The 19,662-nt window shown below is 39.0% G+C and overlaps 1 protein-coding gene across 1 annotated transcript in view; it reads right to left on the bottom strand.

Annotated features, from left to right (window-relative positions):
• The window catches only part of LOC117448860 (metabotropic glutamate receptor 4-like), a 250,368-nt gene that overhangs the window by 24,752 nt on the left and 205,954 nt on the right, over nt 1–19,662 (bottom strand). Inside the window, exons 4-6 of the mRNA XM_034086153.2 lie at nt 11,462–11,597; nt 8,958–9,112; nt 7,986–8,126 (exon numbers count right to left, since the gene is read on the bottom strand). Coding sequence (XP_033942044.1) covers nt 7,986–8,126; nt 8,958–9,112; nt 11,462–11,597 — 432 coding nt within the window. The remainder of the gene's footprint in view (nt 1–7,985; nt 8,127–8,957; nt 9,113–11,461; nt 11,598–19,662) is intronic.

Genomic DNA, 19,662 nt, shown 5'->3' with positions numbered 1-19,662 from the left:
TTTCCGCGCCCTTTCAGCGTCAGTCAAGTTTTTATATTTCTCCGCGTGTTTCGTCTCGTAATGCCGACTCACATTGTAGTCCTTAAAAACGGCCATCTGCTCCCCGCAAACTAAACACACGGCTTTACCTCCGACTTCAGTAAATAAATACTTAGCAGTCCAATTTGTGTTGAAAACCCTGCATTCAGCATCTACCTTTCTTTTTTTAGCGGACATTTTGAGGGCTAAAGTCGTCTTGTGACAAGGATCCAATCATGTGCACGTCTTGATATACGTATTGCGTCATTATGCACGTGAATAAAAAACAACTTCAAAATAAAAGCAATGCAGCTTTAGTCCATGCATGAGGTAAAGTTAGAAAATATGTTTATTTTGTAATTTCCAACACGGGCCGGTCAGAATCATCCCGCGGGCCGTATGTGGCCCGCAGGCCGTACAATGCCCAGGTCTGCTCTAGATGTCTCCCCCCCTCCTTATGTGCCCAATCCCCCTATGTGAATCACACCTGGCACACACAAACACACACACACACAGAGAACAATTTGACACATTTCCCACTCTTATGTGCCCATCCCCCCACACGGATCACACCTGGCACACGCAATACATGTTCAGTGTCTATTCTTTGTATATTTACTGCAATTTTCATGTAGTCTGATACAATATTTACAGTTTGAAAGGGTGTTAAATGAAATTTGGTGATGATTAATGTTTTTTGTCTCAAATTTGACCGCGACCACCAAAGTAAGGGGGGGGAAACGAAGGCAATAGGAGGGTTAATGTCAAAAGACACATGTGTAAATAATAGAAATCTATAATTTCACAGATAGATGAAGTTATGTATGACATGTCTGTAAAGGGCATCAGTCAGTTGTATTAGAATGCGTCATTTTAATTACTGCAGCAGATTTGGATCTGTATTATTAACACAACTGAGTGTAAATCCAAGTTTTGACTTTATAAATAATAGATGAAGCTAACCTTTTGTTTATCTTTGTTTTACTTACTATACAGTTATCTGTACTGTCCAGATAATGCAGCTGTAATGAGGGGGGCTGATTATGCAGACCCACCGCTTTAACCATCTTTTGTTTACAACCAATCACTGCTTTTCGTTCATTCTAAAGGGCTGCTTATTTTCACTATTTCTTAACAAATCCATTAAGGCTTACAATATGGTTTCCTGTATTTGTGTGTAGTGTTATTTCCAAGAGTGTGACAGAAAAAGTAGTTTGAGAGACACTTTGCGAAGTTTTAAAAGCATGTGAATGACAGCATTGCAACAAATCCCCCTTGGAAATATGATATATGTTGTATTCAGAAACATTGAACACAGTGATTGTGAATATTATTGAAGTTAAACCAAAAACCCTGCCGCCCTGTAATAGAGGATCATTTGTATCAGTGCAGTGCATGGTATATTTATTTTGTCCCCTCTTTTAAGGTGAAAGCTTTTTAGTTAAATCCCCTGTTTTGAAAGTCTACTCAGTTTGGAGTAAATAGAGTAATTTTCATTCGAGCTGCATCTAATTTAATCTCAACAATGGAATGATTTTTGAAAGTGTGATTCTGAATAGCATGTCAATAACACATAACGCGGAAAAGTGGAAAGTGACCATATTAAATTTGATGTGCTAATGTGTGCTCTCTGGTGAAAATTGGCCACACGGTGCTTTTGAAGGCTTTAATTACTGAAAGGTTTTTATTGCTGCGGCTCTGATATTGTGTAATTACACATAAACGTATAATTTAAATAATCAGCTTACTGTCATCAGGGGAGCAGTATTTCAGTCCTGTGTGGCTTTGCTTTCAATAAAGGATGGCTAGCATGCTAGACAACTTATGTGTGCTCTTTTCTAATGTGTATTTCATAGGTTTGTTTACAAGACAGGGACAACACAAGGGGAGGTAAACGGTGCATCATGATCAGATAACAAAAAGCAACATGAAGCAGATGATAGAGTGAAATCACGTTTGGTTTGCACACATTGTAAGATCTCTGTGGAAACCATTTCTTATCTCAACAGAGACACTTAATTTGAACAAGTGCTAGCTTTTAACGGATGAATAGTTTTCGTTTGTCTTGTTGTTATTATCTACTGTAGATACTCCCAATCTTTGCTCGCTGAGAAGTGGCAATTTACCATCAGCGACAAAGCTCTGAATGTTTAAGCAGCTTGGATACCGCCAGTTATTCTGTGAATTTATGCTACAGACAAAGTGAAGCATGGATATTCAACTCATTGTTATGTCTCTCTTTTTCAAACACAAAAGTAATTTGACATATTGATGGCAAGATGCCTCAGAGGTTTGCACAATCAGCTAAAAGCCAAACGTTTCTGTATAAAGTTTCCATCACTTTTTTAAAAACATTTAGCTAAAAAGAACAATATTTTTTACTTTTAACTTTAACAAGCAATATGTGCATGTTATGCTTTTGCATAGATTATGACCTCATATAGTGCAGGTGAAAGTGTTCAGTATATTGATTTCAAATTACACTATCAAGTAATGGGAAAACAATGAAAGTAAAACATAAAAATGATGACTAAAAGCAGATTATTTAAATTTGTATTGAGTAAACACTTCAAAGGAAATTGATCCTAGTGACATACAACCCAAACCAGTCCTTACATCAAAGTTTGGAAACCCCAAACTATATTATTTTCTAAATATAATTAGATACATCATTTATTAACTATTGTTCCGACAGGTGTATGCTTTGTCTTCTTTATTTGTGCGGAAATATGACACTCGTTTTGATGTTGCCTTGTAACAAATCTTTAATGAAGTATCTCCTTTGATGTTTAGTTTTAGCAGATATCACCCTTCTACAGAACTTAAATACAGCTTGAGTTATTCTGTGTGGAGTTGACATGTGCTCCCAATGTCAGTGTGGGTGTATCCAGTTTCTTCACACATGCCCCTTTCATACCAACGCGTTTTCAGCTCCGGCCTGGAGCTGGAGCCTGAAAAGTACCGGTTTTTCTTGTTCACACCGCAGAGGCACCGCCTCTTAGCTCCGGAATCCGGTTCACTTCCAGCTCCAAAAAATTGTCGGTCTAGAGGCAAGAGCTTCGGAGCTAAGAGGCGGCGTCACTTACGTCTCTCTTACGTCGAGGCGGGGGCAGGGGCGTTGAAGTAGATGCTGAAGACCACAAAGAAGTCTTGCATTTCGCATGTGATGTTTGTAAAGTTCCAAGTAAAGTCGTCCCTTGTAAAGTCGTCCGATGCCTTCCATGTTGTTTCGTAAGAGGATAACCGAAGCGAACAGCGCTTCAATACAATCGGCCATTGTTGTTGTTGTTGATGTGAGGGATTTCCGCGCGGTTTGGATTTTATGAAGCAGGCACGTAAACGGTGACGTCATGACGCAGCAGCGGCAGCTCTGGGCGGTGTGAACAGAGCGGGAGCAGAAAAGGGAAACCGGAGCTGAACCAGAAAAGCTCCCGCTGGGAGCTAGAAAGGGAAAAGCGCTGGTGTGAAAGCCGCAATTGTGCAAAGAAATCAGGTTCATTGTTGGCTCTGAATTGCCCGTAAGTGTGAATGGCCCTGTGATTGCCAGAGTGTTACCTGCCTCTCGGGGGCCACAAGGCCCCACAAGCTTGACCAATTAGATGAATGGATTTGAATAATTTCCTTAATTTATCAAACACTTAATCAATTATTAAGATAATAAGCTGATTAATCAAGCATGAAAGTAATCATTATTAGTAACTCTTGCCAAGCGTATTCAATAATATAATACAAAGTCTTAGAATGTGTCTTAGAATTCTTTATCTCCAGTTTAGTCTGTTTTTTTTTTACTTTTTGCATTTTTGAGCTCATTCAAATTGTCTCACATTCCCAAAGAAACACGGTTATTTCTACATGTTATTACTGAACTGAAATTGTTGTTGAATTGGATCAGAAAACATATAATAATGTAGCACTGGACCATCTGTCTGCAAGTCCCTAGAATAATTTAAATGATCTCCTAATATGGCTTTAGTGAGGTGCTTGGAAAAGTTGGTAGAAAACCATTACAAAACATCCTCATTTGCTTAAAAAAGAGACAGTCGCTCATAAGAAGTAAACTAAATGTTGCTGCTGCATGCTATGGATAGCCAACCAATTTAAATCATTTAAATACCCTTTAAAAAAAATTGTAGGAAATGTCTAAAATGGGAAATTGGTTTAACAATAGGATGTGTTTTATACATTGATATCATTCAAAGTACTCTAAGCTACTGCAGGTTAATCATTGTTTCCCCACAGTTCATAGAACATCTCTGTGTTCTACTATCTTTACTTAAAGCTCGACGGTTGCGATTCAGCTTGAGCGAATCGACGAAGTGAGAGATTATGGCTGGGTTGCAGGTGAAGTCCTTCATGACTTCAGTGAGCAAAGGACAACTGTGGAGGCATGTGCTCGTGTCTGGTATCCGTGATGCCTCATGACTGCAGGGATTCAGAGCAACACAGTGACTCAAGTCAGTTTGCTTCATTCAAATGTTACACCTCGATATTTGCTGAATCGACGGCAACAAAAGGCAGCGCTCCCGCAGAGCTTTCATCTTTGCCTCCAGCCCCGAAACACAGGCGACGTTAATTATAGGAAGTGCTGCATGATATGGCTGTTGGCAAATTGCTCTGCTCTGTTTACTTTCATGTATGTTGCATATTTTAGGATGCACAAAGTAAAACACTCAACATCTTCTGTCATTGTTTTAGGCTGTAGCACTTTCAACATGAAGATGTGAGGACTAACATCAGTAAGTACTTGTGCTGATGTTTCAGCCCGGCTTATTTCTGTCTGATGCAACTGGGATTGGAGGGGTGAATCTCATGCCTTGATAAAGTGCAAAATGTTTCTTTTATTACCAATTTGTCTCACTTTGTCTGACTATTCACATTTGTTGTGCTCTTAATGAACAGGATCATGTTTTATGGTTTAACAGCGTAACCTATAGTATGATGTGCACACAGCGAATGATCTGATCTAAGATTGGATTCAACTCGGCAAAGAATCCAGTTTAATTTCTGTGTGTTCTTCATTTTTACCTCATGTAATTGGAACCTGTAATCATGAGTTTCCAGTCACCCGCATATTCTGTACAATCCAACACCACGTTGTTTCTTTGATACTGATGGAAAGCTTCAAAATAACGGAGTATGTCCGATGATTAGAAATGCTTTACATCAATTAAATATAGAACACTAAGAGTTAGCAGTTAATCCATACAGATGTGGATTGTAATAGATAATTCATCGTCTATCTATTAGTGTGAATTAAGGGCTAGCAACAACACTATTAGTTATTTGCTACCCCAACAATGTTTTTAAATATGCCTCTAACATCTGACAAGGTTAGGATGACGAAAGTTTGATTATAGCAGAGTTTACCACGTGTTTGGGAGCGTGGAGAAAACAAATTGCCTCCATCTTGCTCCTGGTGGAGATCGGCACTCTGCTGAATACACCTTTTTGTTGTTGCTGGTTCACACTACAGCAATCTCAACAGTTACAACAGACCTGACTTTCTGCACCGAACATGTACTGATTTTAATTCCAAATAACACACAATACAGCCTCACTTCATGCAGCTTATACAATTGTTGTTGTAACTGTTCTAAAGAAGTGACGATTCAACTTGATTGACATTTTGGAAGCAGTGTGTGGTGTTGTTGAATTGTATTGCTTCACACTGAGAGTTGTTCCTCTGTATAATGCAGTACAGCGTGTCTATTTGATCACATGGAGAGCAATAAACTATGAGGTTATGACCGGCTCGGATCCTTGGATAGTATCTCTGCTGCACCCTTCATACAAAGCAGTAAAATGATCTCGGGGTTACATTGTACATCTGAAGCTACAAAGTGAATTGTGGCCTCTGGGGCAGCAGATACAAAAACAACGGGGGGACATGGCAGCAGTAGCACCTGAATTATACATCTGCACAGTGTTGTTCTCAGTCCCTTTCAGTGCTGGAAAATCACCTGAAAATAAATCTGTTCCCATGCCTTGCAGTGTGCGATTAAAAGCTTTGATACTGCACCAAAAGGATAATTCCATGCCCATACAATCATGCAAGTACTTTAAGAATGTAATTCTCCAATCACTGGTTGTTGATTAAAGCTTTACACAGATACACATTATTCATTCCTCATTATTAAGTGTGTTGTTAAAAAATACTGCTGACATTGTAGGTTATTTTAAAACAACAACAGATCATATTTTAAGATTTATCCTATCATATGCTTCCAACGTATACTTGAAGAGTAATGCATGGTCTATATACTATGAAGAATTAAAGTGGCTAACAAGCAGCACAACTGGGGACATTAAATAATGGTGCTTACAAAATGAACAATGGGGAGGATGGTTCTTGCAAAAGGCTCTTGACTGAAGTGATTGTTCCTCTTGCCTGTAGATGTTTACTGTGCCTCTGAGGAGAGGGAGAACAGAGCCTACAGCTATTTAAAGCCAGAGCATCCACCATGACAACTGATCACGTGGTCTCCTTAAATCTAAAAAGTGTGGATTGTAGATTGCTTTAGCAGATGACTATTACATCTCTGCTCATTTTGTTATCCTTGATTGTTAATCTGTTGTAACAATTTAGTTTATGTCCTATAATAATGAGTTTGCATTGTCCAGTGGATTAGAAAGCAACATTTACAGAATCAAAGTATCGCATTATCTTCAAAACAAGTTGACAGTGAAGAAAATGCAGTGTAGAATCTTGTATCTTATATAGGCTGCTATTTAAAAGTATTTGTTAACCTACTAAATGGACTTCTAGTTATGTGTTAGATATTTGAGGGTATTTCTATGTGTTTATTTATGCGACTATGCTTTCTGTTTTATACAATACAAGTTGTAAAAGCCAAACACAATTGAAGCATGTAAACATTCCAGCAGTAAGTGACAGTGTGTGGGAGTGTTTGCTTTCTTTTCAAAGATAAAGGAACATGACACACGTCATCCCTCTCTTGGAGATTTAAAAGCATAGACATTCTTCTAAGCACTATCGCACTGGTACTTTGTTTACTGGCAGTATCTTCAAATAATGCGTATATTATGTGTCTGTAAGCAACACGCAATTTATGTGGACTTGACTTAAGCGCAGCGTTAGTTAAAAAGTATATGCAAATGAAAGACGGGTGCAAGCCTTCAAGACAATCCACTCTCACTTACAGTAACTGCTCGATTATGGCAAAAATCATAATCTCGATTATTTGGGTCAATAATTGATATCACCATTATTAAAAACGATTATCCATTTATTTTGAAAACGTCCATTTATTAAAAAAAAAAAATGTGGACAGTATGTTTTTAACAGTTGATTACCCTGAACTTTAAGCGTAATTCAACTGAATTTTTTGTTTAAAAAAAAAAAAAAAATCGTAATTGCGATTAAAATACGATTAATTGAGCAGCCCTACCCTCACTCTCGAAAGCAGAAGACAGCCAGCTTCTAGAGAGATTTGTTATGTGTTGTGAGATTCTCCACCGAACATATAGGAATGTAATGCCTGGAAACTGTACGAGCTTTAAATCTGTCAGCCGTGACTACTTGAGATGCAGCGTTGCTCTGCACACTGGGATGAGACGGGCCTGGAGAGTGTACTGATTTTAACGACCTGAAAGCTTGTTTCTAATGGCCTGATTGGATTTACTATTGATTATGTTTTGAGTGTATGTGGCGGCATAGTTTTGTGATTGCTATTGTCGACCACTGCAAATTGAAGTAGCCAACAGACGAGTAATAGGAACATTAATTTCTCCGGGACAAACTTAGAGATTCCCATTCACTTATCTAAACCCATTAGATTTAACCTAAATTAGAGGAGTGTGATTATTTTCTCCCTGATGACAAATACATCCACCCAGCATACCATCTACACACACATAATGTATTCACAGCAGACCCGATCGATACACTTGGTCAATGATTGAGTGCTTTCTATTGACCGAGTGCCCCCTCTGCTGTGTAGACTCACTTGTGCATTTCTTGATGCCAGATCCTTTCTTCACGGCGTGCCGGCTGAGCTTGCATTGGAAGTTATTTTCCCAGAACTCTGCAAACCAGATGTTCCTTCTGTTATTCTCTAATGTTCGGCTGATGAAGTAGCGATCGAAACCTGAAAGAAATGAGAGGCTGTTAGAATTGAATCTATCACGTTTTACATCTGAATATGCTAAGCGAAATGTAAACTCTTTTGGGCCTGGGTCCTGGTGGATATCTTTGGTGATGATTTCAAATGAGCCAAGTATTTACTCAAAGCCCAGTGAGAACAGAAGCTCTGCAATCAAAATATTAGCAATGCAAATTCAGTTTGGTTTGCTGCTAGCTTAACAGTAGAACTGTTCAAATGAGGTCATGTATTTGAAAGAGATCCAAAGATACATTATCATTTCACTGCGCTGACTTTGATGAGTTGACATTTTCTTTTCTTTGACATTGTAAACATGTTTTCTTCTAAATGTTCTGCAGAATATTCCAAAGCCATAAGAGAGTATATCAACTTTCAATGGCATGAAACAAAAAATACAATCTGCTATGGTTAGGTTGTTTTCAAATAACTACATTATGTCATTATATCATACATTATAGGTCTGTCAGTGCATATTATGTTAGCCATAACAACTTTATGTGCACTTTACCAACTCTTTACCAACATGATTAGGAGTCAGTAGCTCTAATAATGGAGTAAGGAGAATATTCATTGATACGGTACAATAATAACATTTATGTGAAAAGTTACTAGGAAGTAGCGATTGCAATCTACATTTATCAAATTAGCTTGTAAGTGGTAGAAAACATAAAATATATTACAAGATAATCCCTCAATAAAAATAATTTATGTTGGATGTAAAAGCATTTTTTTCATTGGAGACCAACATTCACTAGAATAAGCAGAGAAGAGGCAGAAGCATGGCAGAAGCATTGCTAGCGTTTGAGTAATGGATACCTTTTATGGATTGCCGTTTGGGGAGGATAGTGACGGCTCCTTCAGCCATCTCTTCCTGGTTCAATATGGGGGAGATTTTGGAGCCCCAGCTGTCTGAACCTACCCAGATGAAATGGCCCGTTTGATTCGCCTTTTTCGCTGCTTGGAGGAGCCGCCTTTGAGAGACACATGAGAACAGTAACGTTTAATAGTCACATTTAATGTTGAGTTGAAAAGGCTTTCGTGAATGTCTGTATTAAAAAGAAGATGCGATGTCAAAAGGCTCTTTAAATGCATCATTATGAATAAGTGTGGTGTCATATAGGTTATCCCATAACTAGAGTTTTCTATTCTGAGTCTTGCCAAAGTTGCATTGAGGCACAAGTAGAATTGTAAAGCCACTACAGACACACTTTGCATTCCCAGTGTGGAGTATTTCTTCCTTACTGTGGCAGAATGACACCCCTGCCACATTTGTCCAGGCTTGTTGCCAATGGAAGTAAGTTTGGGGAGCTGTAAAAAGCTCGGCTGTAGCAGCGGAGGGACAATATATCAGGAAAGCTTGAGCACAGCAACATAAAATGTAAACACAGCCATCTAGACAGGAAAGCATTACCACCCCTCGTATTTCCCCAAAGATGCTGGAACCAAGAAAAAAATCACATTAAGCATTTTACTGTATTTTAAACCGCTTGTACCTCAATGTAGGAGATTACATAACAGAGACATGACTCGATAGGCTGATACGTCTACAGTGAAGGTGCTGTTTGAGGTTGTGGATGGGCATGTTCCCGTCAACTTCAACAGCTCATATTCACTTTCCAACTCACAATAAAGATAAAGAGACCTATTTCCTCATGTTTTTGTATCTTAGCGACTAAAAGGGACAACAGTTATCTGAAATTGGTCCGAGAATGCAAAAGATGGCAGCAGCTAAACAGACTGCAATGTAATCACTCCATGCAATTCCTCACAGCAACTTATGTCTGCTATAAGTGCTTATTTGTTGCCGCTGACATTATGGAAAGGACTCAATACCTTAAGCTTGATCCAGTGGTCTGTTAAGACTTGTTGCAGAGTGTGAGTTTAAGTTGGATTAAAAATACCCTAAAAGTTGTTGCTTATGTGAATGAGACGTACATTATGTTTTATCATTAAGTAATCAGGGTTTTTAATGTTTACGTGATTGAAGTGCACAGTACAAGATTATTTAATTAAATGTACTCCTATTTAATTATATGAAGCTGTGTGTTTTTCTCATTAACAACCAAGGACAAACCAATCTACCAGAGATTATAAAAACGAAGCACTAATTTTCCTTTGTTTAAGAGGCTGAGATGAGGAGGTATATTCTATTTAGTTTAACACTATAGGGCTCCCTCCAAACAGCTCGTACTTTCTGTGTAGACAGTTTTGGATTCTTAATAAGCTGCTGCCAGCTCTCACTGACCGGGTTCAAGGATAAAGCAGGCATGCAGCCCTGAAATCCCCCTAGCTTTCTGTAATTACTATATATCCGCACTATTACCCCTTATCAGGACTGGATTAAGTCAATGAGCACTGGGGCTTCTGCCCTGGACATCATCAAGAGACCGCCCCAAATCACTGCCCACTTCCACCAGGAATACACTGGCCTACTAACTGGTTGCCAGGAAACATTTCCTGTACAACGCCACAACAGAGCTGTGTGTGTTGATTCAGCCTACAGCTAATTAACTAGTTCTTAATGCAGTCTTAATATTAGAGAATTCATTTTTAATTGATACATTTGTGCCCCCACAAGGAATGCTGAGTCACTGTTAATGTACTTTCATAATAGTGTGGTCAGAATAGATAGGGACACCAGACTAAATGTCAGAGCTTTGGATAGAACAAGAGAGTGGACTCAATAATTAGAAACACTTTGAATATAATGCCCCTCAATATGACACCATGATATCACATGACCTCCAACATGACCTTGGAGTGCAGTTAAACCCTCACTTATAAAGTCTCAGTAGATTCACCGTTTGATAAATGTGTTGTCTGTTAACTTAACCTGCTCTGTCAAATAAATGGCTTAATAATGCACTGTTTGCATCCAAAGGTACACTGTTTAAGGTAGCATGACATGGAAAATCCTCAAGTAAAGAAGTTTTCAGAAATGTACAGTTTCTCTACTGTGAAGTTATTTCACAGAGCTACAATTTGTCTACAACATCCTAGGAAACACTTTAGAAAATGTGATTACAGCCAAATAGAATCATATTTGCCATTTTAACTCAAGTAGCAGCAGAGATTAAATAGACTGTTCACAAGGAAAATGCTATTTCATTCCGTTATGCTGGTAAAAACATTTCTTAACAACATTTATCACAAGAGACATTAGCCGATTTTTGAAAATCTCTTTAACCGCTCTCCCTTAATGTTTCCTCACAACTTATCGAACAAAAAGTGTGATGTAAATGTTATAAAGGGAGTATCAAGCAGTGGTTTGGACAAGTTGAGTTAAAAGTTCTATAACTGAAAGCAGGGAAGATACTCACCGGATGTCGTCCTCGTTGGCAAAGATAATGACCACTCTGGCGTTAGGGTTCTCACTCAGCCGGCGAATGATCTTGTCAAACTCTCCAGGTCTCGGTTCTCGGGGTATTTTCACAGACTGAGAAATGCACAGACCACCTAATTGGGAGACAAAAGAAGATTCAAGATCAAAAACAACGACCTTATCTTCTTTAAATCATCTGAACGGATCTCATTAGCTGACATAATATCAAATGCATATTAATGCCTCAGATTCCTGTGTGTCTTTCATCGAACTCTGGATCACTAAGAAATATACGTTGGATTGTTCTTCTTCTTTCTTTTAACCCGCACAAATCTTATCCAGTTCTCTAGACTTTTGTATTATATCTACACAGGTGCAATATTTCAGAGAAAGAGAAATGCAAGGTATTAAAATAAATCTTTCCCTGGACCACAAGGGGCAACTTTGAGACGTGGAGACCCATCAATTCTGTTTATGGTCCTGCCAGGCAGACCAGGGTAATTTGGTAGCATTTCAAAGTACATAAATTGTGTAATTGAAAACTGGTTCCATTTGTTCAGAGTCATTTTTCTTATTACACAGGTTATTTCATTTTGGTCAAAGTAAAAACCATGGTGTACTCAATCTCTGCCTGAAGACTGAGCTATTTTTACGAGAGAAACAGAGAAGAAACTGTTCTGTCTGCTGCCGTCTGGCAGGCGCTACCGCAGCATCCGGACTCAAACCTCCAGACTCAGGGACAGTTTCCTCCCACAGGCATAGAGCTCGTTGGTAATAGACGAGTTGAAGAAGTAAACACAATAAGTGTGGCTTGATATTGAGTAAGAAAAAGGTTGATAAACGCTGTGAGAATGGATCTGCGGAGAGCATTTCGCCGCCATCCCAACTCGTCTATTACCAACGTTCAGGGAGCTCTATGCAAGTCAATGGGACTCCCTGATAGTTACTCGACGCTAAAGGGCCCCCCTTGCGTTGGAAAGTGACGACAGGGACCCTGACATAACGTCAACATAGGCCGAGTTGGGAGTGAGAATGTGTTGGTTAAACACCTGAACTGTTGAAACAACATCCACAATATTCATCTGGCTGCTACTTAAAAAATATTTATCTATTTACCTAATATATCATATTTCAATGATTTGCACTATTTCACTTTTTTAAACTATTTTTCTTTTTGTATTTACTATTTACTTGCACAATATTTTTCTGTTTATCTGTGTTTTGTGTTGCACTGTTGGAGAAGCCTGTGACACAAGATTTTCATCGACATAACTACTATGTAGCTAGGTTCGTTTGACAAATAAAGAACCTTGAACCTTGAGAAACATGAAAAAAAATACTCAAATTTCTAATTAAAGTGGGCAAACACATAACTTACAGTATTTTCCACATTGCTTAGTTAAGCTTCTTAGGCAGCACAGCCAGAACAATATCTACAGTAATTCCCCACTGATTAGTTTAAACAGAGCCCTCAGCCTTTTAGAAATGCTCTGGTATTGAACGAGAGGTTAAAAGCAGCAGAGGACGTCCCCTGGTTACCAACAAGCAAAGGCTTTTTAATTCCCAATGCAACATTTCAGGATAACTGTTTTGTCGCCCTGCCAAAATGCCACAGAGACAATGTGCATGCTAATGAATTTCCCTTTCGTGACCCGGTACAAAGCCAGCCCAATGAACAATCAATGCAGAATGATACCCTCTAGTTCAGTCCATGGCAGCCACACTCACTCCATCAAACAAAGCCTGCCCCAGCACAGATACTAATGGGTTAAGAAACTGGAAATATGAGTAAAGAGTACTAGATGATACCATTGAATGAACAATGGTGTAGGGCTCATGGGTGCAATAAGTCACTTCCTGTTAAGTCAGCGAAGGCTTCAGTCAGTAGCATACAACATTGTTCTGATTGTGGAGGAATTTAATGATGTTTTCTTTCTCTCTAAACCCGTGCTTTCGCTATTTCATTGTGGCTGTATTTTATTTCCTTCAGAATAGATGCGTGTGTAGGTTTCCTGAAGTGATGCATGTCACAGTTTTGCCTGATACATTCAGTCGGCTGGTTAATGGATCAGCAGTTCCTTCACATTCCTTTGTGTGTGCTGGTCCATGTCTTGCTGTTGGGGCTGTTTCCTGCTGCAATCAGGCAATACTGTTTCCATTCCAGCAGCATCCAACCTTTTATTTACTTGTGTTTCCCGTTCCTTAAACCCAACTTTAATATCCTAGTTAACTCTATTTTAACTATTGCAACATGTCATACTTAACAAACGGTACATGTTTTTAAGTTTGACCTGAGAGTGATATATTAAGCTGGAGATAAGTACATTTAATGGAAGAGCATAATACTTTATATAGGTGTCTTGATTATGAATATTCAACTTTGTATGATACATTTATTTACTCTTTTAATTGACATTGGAGGCAGCATTTCGATATGATACAAGAGAACACAATATATATGTTCCCGTAAGAAAATGTGTTCTGGGCTCCGTCCTGCAGTTCAACAGAATACACCATAAAAAACAATAACATCTTAACACATTAATTATTTACATAAAGTATGCACAGGTGGCACATTCACATATCGACAGACACCTACTGACAATGGCGACCTCACACTCACTTTTATCCCAAGTTCATGATGCTCTCATGTTCCCCTTATTGTATTGCACTTACTAAAGTATGTTTTAACATCTGGTGATTTAAAAAAGTATACAAGTAAAGCATTTCTTAGTGTGTCCTTTTCTACAAACCACATGCTTCAGATTGTTCAGGCTTTATTTAAACTGAAGCAGATGTTTATTTGTCTGCCTCTCTGTGTCATTACACCTACACTACCCAGAGAGGCACATGGGAAATGTAGCAGCAGCAGCTCTCTGCTCTCAGAGACTCTATCAATCAATAGATTATATGTCTTTGCCTCGCTGATACTTCAGTCCCACATTCCCCCAACATCTGCTGTGTAGAAGCAGAGCACTCATCCCTTGCTTTCCTTCTCTTCTCACATCACCAGCAGCAGAGGGAAGAGCAGGAGGAGGAGCGGGGGAAATAAGAGCCCATCCTGGGGGAGTTGATGCACACTGAACAAGACCCTCCACGGGCACAGTGTTGTTACTCTGTTAGTTGTATGGTCGACACCACAATTTGTTGTATTGCTAACACTAGCCATTCATCCATGCACCTGTCCATCCTTTGCTCTCTAAGTAGAGGATGGGCAAAGACACGGTGCCTTGAATCGAGGACCCCGATTCAAACTCCGTGACAGGAAGCAGCTACTAAACAAGACTCTCATCGCTACCTGCAGCAAATATGAATTTCTCTTTTTCTATTTGAAGCATACTCTTAAATTCCCCCCATTTATGTCACAATGTCACACCTTTATTCTTGTCAATACACAAACATGCATACACACACACACACACACACACACACACACACACACACACACACACACACACACACACACACACACACACACACACACACACACACACACACACACACACACACACACACACACACACACACACACACACACACACACACACACACACACACACACACACACACACACACACACACACACACACACACACACCTACAATACATAATAGTATTTGATCTGTGCTTTTTCAAATATCTTCCACACGTTGAGTTAGCTATGCAGACATTCTGCATACAACCTAAGTGGCTTTCAATTTGTCTAAGTAATTATAGGTTATGCCCATTACATATTTTATAATTATTTTAACAAGTCTCTTAAAGATGTAACAGATTTTCAATAAAACACTTCCAATTTGCCATTAGACAGAATGTAATTAGGCAGAATCGTCCTCATGTCTGCACACCGCTCCTCATCAGACCATTTCTCACCTAATACTTCTTAGTAGCATATAGAAAGACAATTATAAAGCAATTAATTACACATTTGAAGGACCTGTAAGCATGTGTTTTTGATGTTGATTAATTATAGTTATTTATCAAAATGACATGATAATCATGCAGATTAACAATCAGTGGTGTGTGTAAAACTATTCTGAGTCTCTGGGTAGTGATTTAGGTCTCACAAAGCAAACAATTAATACAAACATTAATTTATCGTCACGTTTATCTGTACATAATATAAGGGCAAAGTCATATCTACTGATGCAGGGAGTCGTCCTTTTTGACGCATATACTGCTGAAAACATCACGAGCTGTGTTTCTCTCCACAACACTCATCCTATACCACTGTTAACATCTGAGCCACGTCTAAAAAACCACCTCTAAAAATATCCGTTGCTGAGGAGACTGCGAGCCTTCTCTCTGGTGTTTTTCATTGTCAGTCTCAGTCTCTGCTCTCCTAATAGCTCAGAACACTAATATTCCTTCTCATTGGACCCCCGTGGGACGGACGAGGCTGCCATAAACATTACAAATGCCCTGGCTCTGTAGCCAATGCAGCACATTGTGCTTGCTGAAACGTAGTAAAGCAAAACAAAATACACCCAGGTGGGCATTTTGGGGAAGGTGAAGTCATACAAATAGCATTTTTATTGGGATGCCGTGAGTGGGAATGCTTGCACAAACAATCAAACTTCGCAGCTGGAGAACATCACAACAGAAATACATAGATGTTAAATTACACTGATGTTTCTGCAACAGTAATTTTGTTCAATTTTGAGCACTGCAGCCTTGAGAATGAGTCCATTTCAATAATATACAAATATCAGCATCAACTGCTTCTTACTCTGGCAACAAATTATTTTTTAAACTAAGTTAATGAAAAGGCAACAGGCTTATTGACATGAAGCAACAAACTGAAGCCCAACACTTGAGTGCTACAAATTAAAGTTGTGCTTTTTTCAGTGCTTCAATGAGGCGTTGGAACGTTTACAAATCTCACGCTGTCAGCCTGTTTTGTTCAGTCTAAGAAATGCCATAAGCCATGTTTTAGCCGTTAGCCTGCTTTAATTTTTATTTAGCAACATAACAACGTCAATCAATCAATCAATCAATCAATCAATCAATCAATCAATCAATCAATCAATCAATCAATCAATCAATCAATGTTTATTTATATAGCCCAATATCACAAATGTTACATTTGTCTCAGTGGACTTCACAGTTTGTACAGAATATCAGTATGAAACAAAGTGTCAATGAGTGCTAAAGCAACAACAACTTGGTGAAAGTATAGCTAGCCCCCATAGCCCCCCCGTGGTGTTGCTTTTGCCTGCGCAGCATCTAAGCACAGCATTAAGGTAGCAGTGACAATCCGTTCATAATGAAGAAGCCGGTTTAAGCTTCACATAGCTTTCAATTAAGATCTGCTTTTGGCTGCGGTGTTGTTATTTCAATGAATTGATCGTCCAGTATGTAATGTCTGGCTGCTGACCAGCAGTCTAATGTGCAGAGCTGCCTTTACTGTGGTGATCAGTTGTTTGCATTACACAAATACACTCAGATGGGATCAAAGTAATGAAAATGTTGGATAGCACTACGCAGATGAATAATATCCCCCCTCTGATTTATTAAACTGTGTACCAATTGATTTATGCAAATCACTGATCAGAGGCCTGTGATAAACTGGCAAGTCTTCCAATGTTTCTCTGCCTTTCATCCAATGCATGCTGCGACTTGCTTAGGCCCCTGAGAGGGAGAGAAAATGAATTGAATTGATTTATGCCGGAAAAACAAGAGTATAGGTAAAATCCTGAGTTTATTGGTACATTATCCACAGATTGTGTTTTTCTCACACTTATCAGAAATACAGCTGCGGGTGAGTGGGAGTGAAATACTGGGAGGAGAGCGTGGGAAACCGTGGGCTGAAAGCATTAGGGAAACTGACCCTGAACAGAAGAGTTCAGTTCGCAGGCTCAGTCGTTCCAACAAACCCCCTCAAAAGTATTCAGGAGCAGGACACTAAACCCCCCCATAGCCCCTGAGGTGCTGTCACTGCTCTCACCTCCCTGCTCAGGGCTGAGGGGATCGAATGAATTGAATTTCGCGCAGGGGAACAATTACAGAATAATATCCTATTATAATTATTATAGACTGCTGAGCCACAAAGATAGTCCAAACTACCAAATGTGATCCTCTCTGAAATATATAAGAGGATGGCTAAAATGTATTTAGGGTGACCTGCTACTGCATGGAACATGGGAAAATACTAAATAAATGAAAATGTATACTAGTAACAGGTATTTTGTACAAGGTATATTGTTTTTTACTTGTACTTGTTTCATGGTGTGGGAGCTGTGCTGTGTGATGTTTTTGTATGTTTGTTTGTTTATTTGACTGTACAGCACTTTGGTCTGGAGGTTTTAAAGTACTTTATAAATAAAGCTGTATTGTATTGAATTTGCATAACAAGTCACTTGAACCAATTGACTTTCATATTATCAAGATAGAAAATGAATGACCCTAATTTGTTTGTATCATTGTAATTCACCTTTATTGTGAAGACCATGTGTCTACCATTTATAACTCTCAACATTTGATCCAAGACCTACGACGTATTGTGTATTGTATAATATGTGTGTGTAGACAGTGTTTCTTTAAATATGAATTACCTTTCAAACACATGGATGTCTGAGTTCATTGTCTGCATAGTCTGGATTCTTTCTCAGGGACCTGCCGAGTCTACAGGTTGATATCTGAGAGCCGCACTGGTCTGGATCACATGATGAGCCCGGGGTTAACGCGATGTACTGCTGGGAAAATGAGGCTGAACTGTGGATGAATGTGAAGCTGGTGAGAGTCAGGTTACCCCGCTCAGATGAGACTGAGCTGCAGATAAAGCGTGCTCTCTGTCTGCCTCTGCTCATGTAAAGAAGTAGCTAGAGCAGATTAGACTGGGAGACGAGGAAAATACAAGGTCCCGGATTATGTTATTAATTGAAATGGCATTGCATTATGAATAACCAAACATCACATTTGTATCTTATTCCAACCGTGACATTGACGCTGGTATTGTTTTCACCTTGTGACTCTGTTCATGTTGGTGGTCGCAATATAATTTCAACAGTGCAAAAAGCTGTCACTAACCTTTAAAGATGTGTATTCAAAATGAAGGTTGTGAGAGGATGGAGTGGTCAGAGCCTCAGAATAAGGGGGTAGGAAGTGTAGAAGGGTGATGGTAATTTTCACCTCTCAGCGAATTGTCATAAAGGAAACCAATCAAGTAAGCCGTCATTATCATTTCTAGTTCTTATTTTTTCTTGAATAACTAGCCCTACTCTTCCTCTTTAACCTGTCTCTGCCATGTTGGTGACACAAAGTGGTGCTGTTGGATACTTCCCTATGAGAGATGCAGTAGATTTAAAAAAAAAATGACAGGAAGCAATTTTCTCGCTTGCTGTGTCGCCGTTTATGATGGGTTTTGAAATGTACTCATGGGGAGATGAGCTGATGTTAATAAAACAAACATCTGCATGGGAATGTGTGGAATTAGATTGGATTGAGAGAAACGGTGATGGCATTGATGCTCTTTCCAATAGGTTTTTTAATCTGTAAGATAAGTATGCTATTAAGAAAATACATTTCATTGAACTGCTTATTAGGTTTTGGACAGTTTTGGTAATCTTACTAAACTCTTTACATTTCATTGTCATTACATCATTGGTTTTTACTGCTAATAGTCTTAGGGTATTATTATATGTGTAACCGTTACAGATAACCACTTAACCAATCACTGATTTCAGGTATTAGTCTGTATCCTGTCTTTTCCTGTCCGGTTGAAATTGGGAAAACTCACGTGCTTTTCAGCTCAACATTGCGAAGATGAGAAAAATGTGTTGGTGATGAATTCAGAAATGCCTGTACAGTACGTCAGGCTGCTTTTCATGTTTAACTGACAGTTGAACTTACAAAATGGACTGATTGATGAGCTGTGTTGGCTGAGGTTTTGGATTTGCTGGATTTAAGGAATTCTGTATTTGTAGGCTGGTCTTATGACTGGTTCGGAAGTTGTCTGAGGCACTTGAAAGCCAATGCAGTGAAGTGGCCTGCAGTTAGTGTGATACTGAATGAGAGGGGCTATCTGACTACATTACCAAACCATTTAACATTTGAAGGACAGCTCATTTAATACAGAACTTCTGTATGTTGGCTCATTCAGGAAGACAAGTTAAACATTTAGAGTTTCAATATGTTGGCAGATGAGTTGCTTTACACACAGCTACTGGTAGTGTTTCAAAAGACCTCTTGCACAAAAAG

Source organism: Pseudochaenichthys georgianus, chromosome 7 (genome assembly GCF_902827115.2).
Source record: "Pseudochaenichthys georgianus chromosome 7, fPseGeo1.2, whole genome shotgun sequence".
In the NCBI taxonomy this organism is placed as follows: Eukaryota; Metazoa; Chordata; class Actinopteri; order Perciformes; family Channichthyidae; genus Pseudochaenichthys; species Pseudochaenichthys georgianus.
This window is presented reverse-complemented; position numbering and strand designations above follow the sequence as displayed.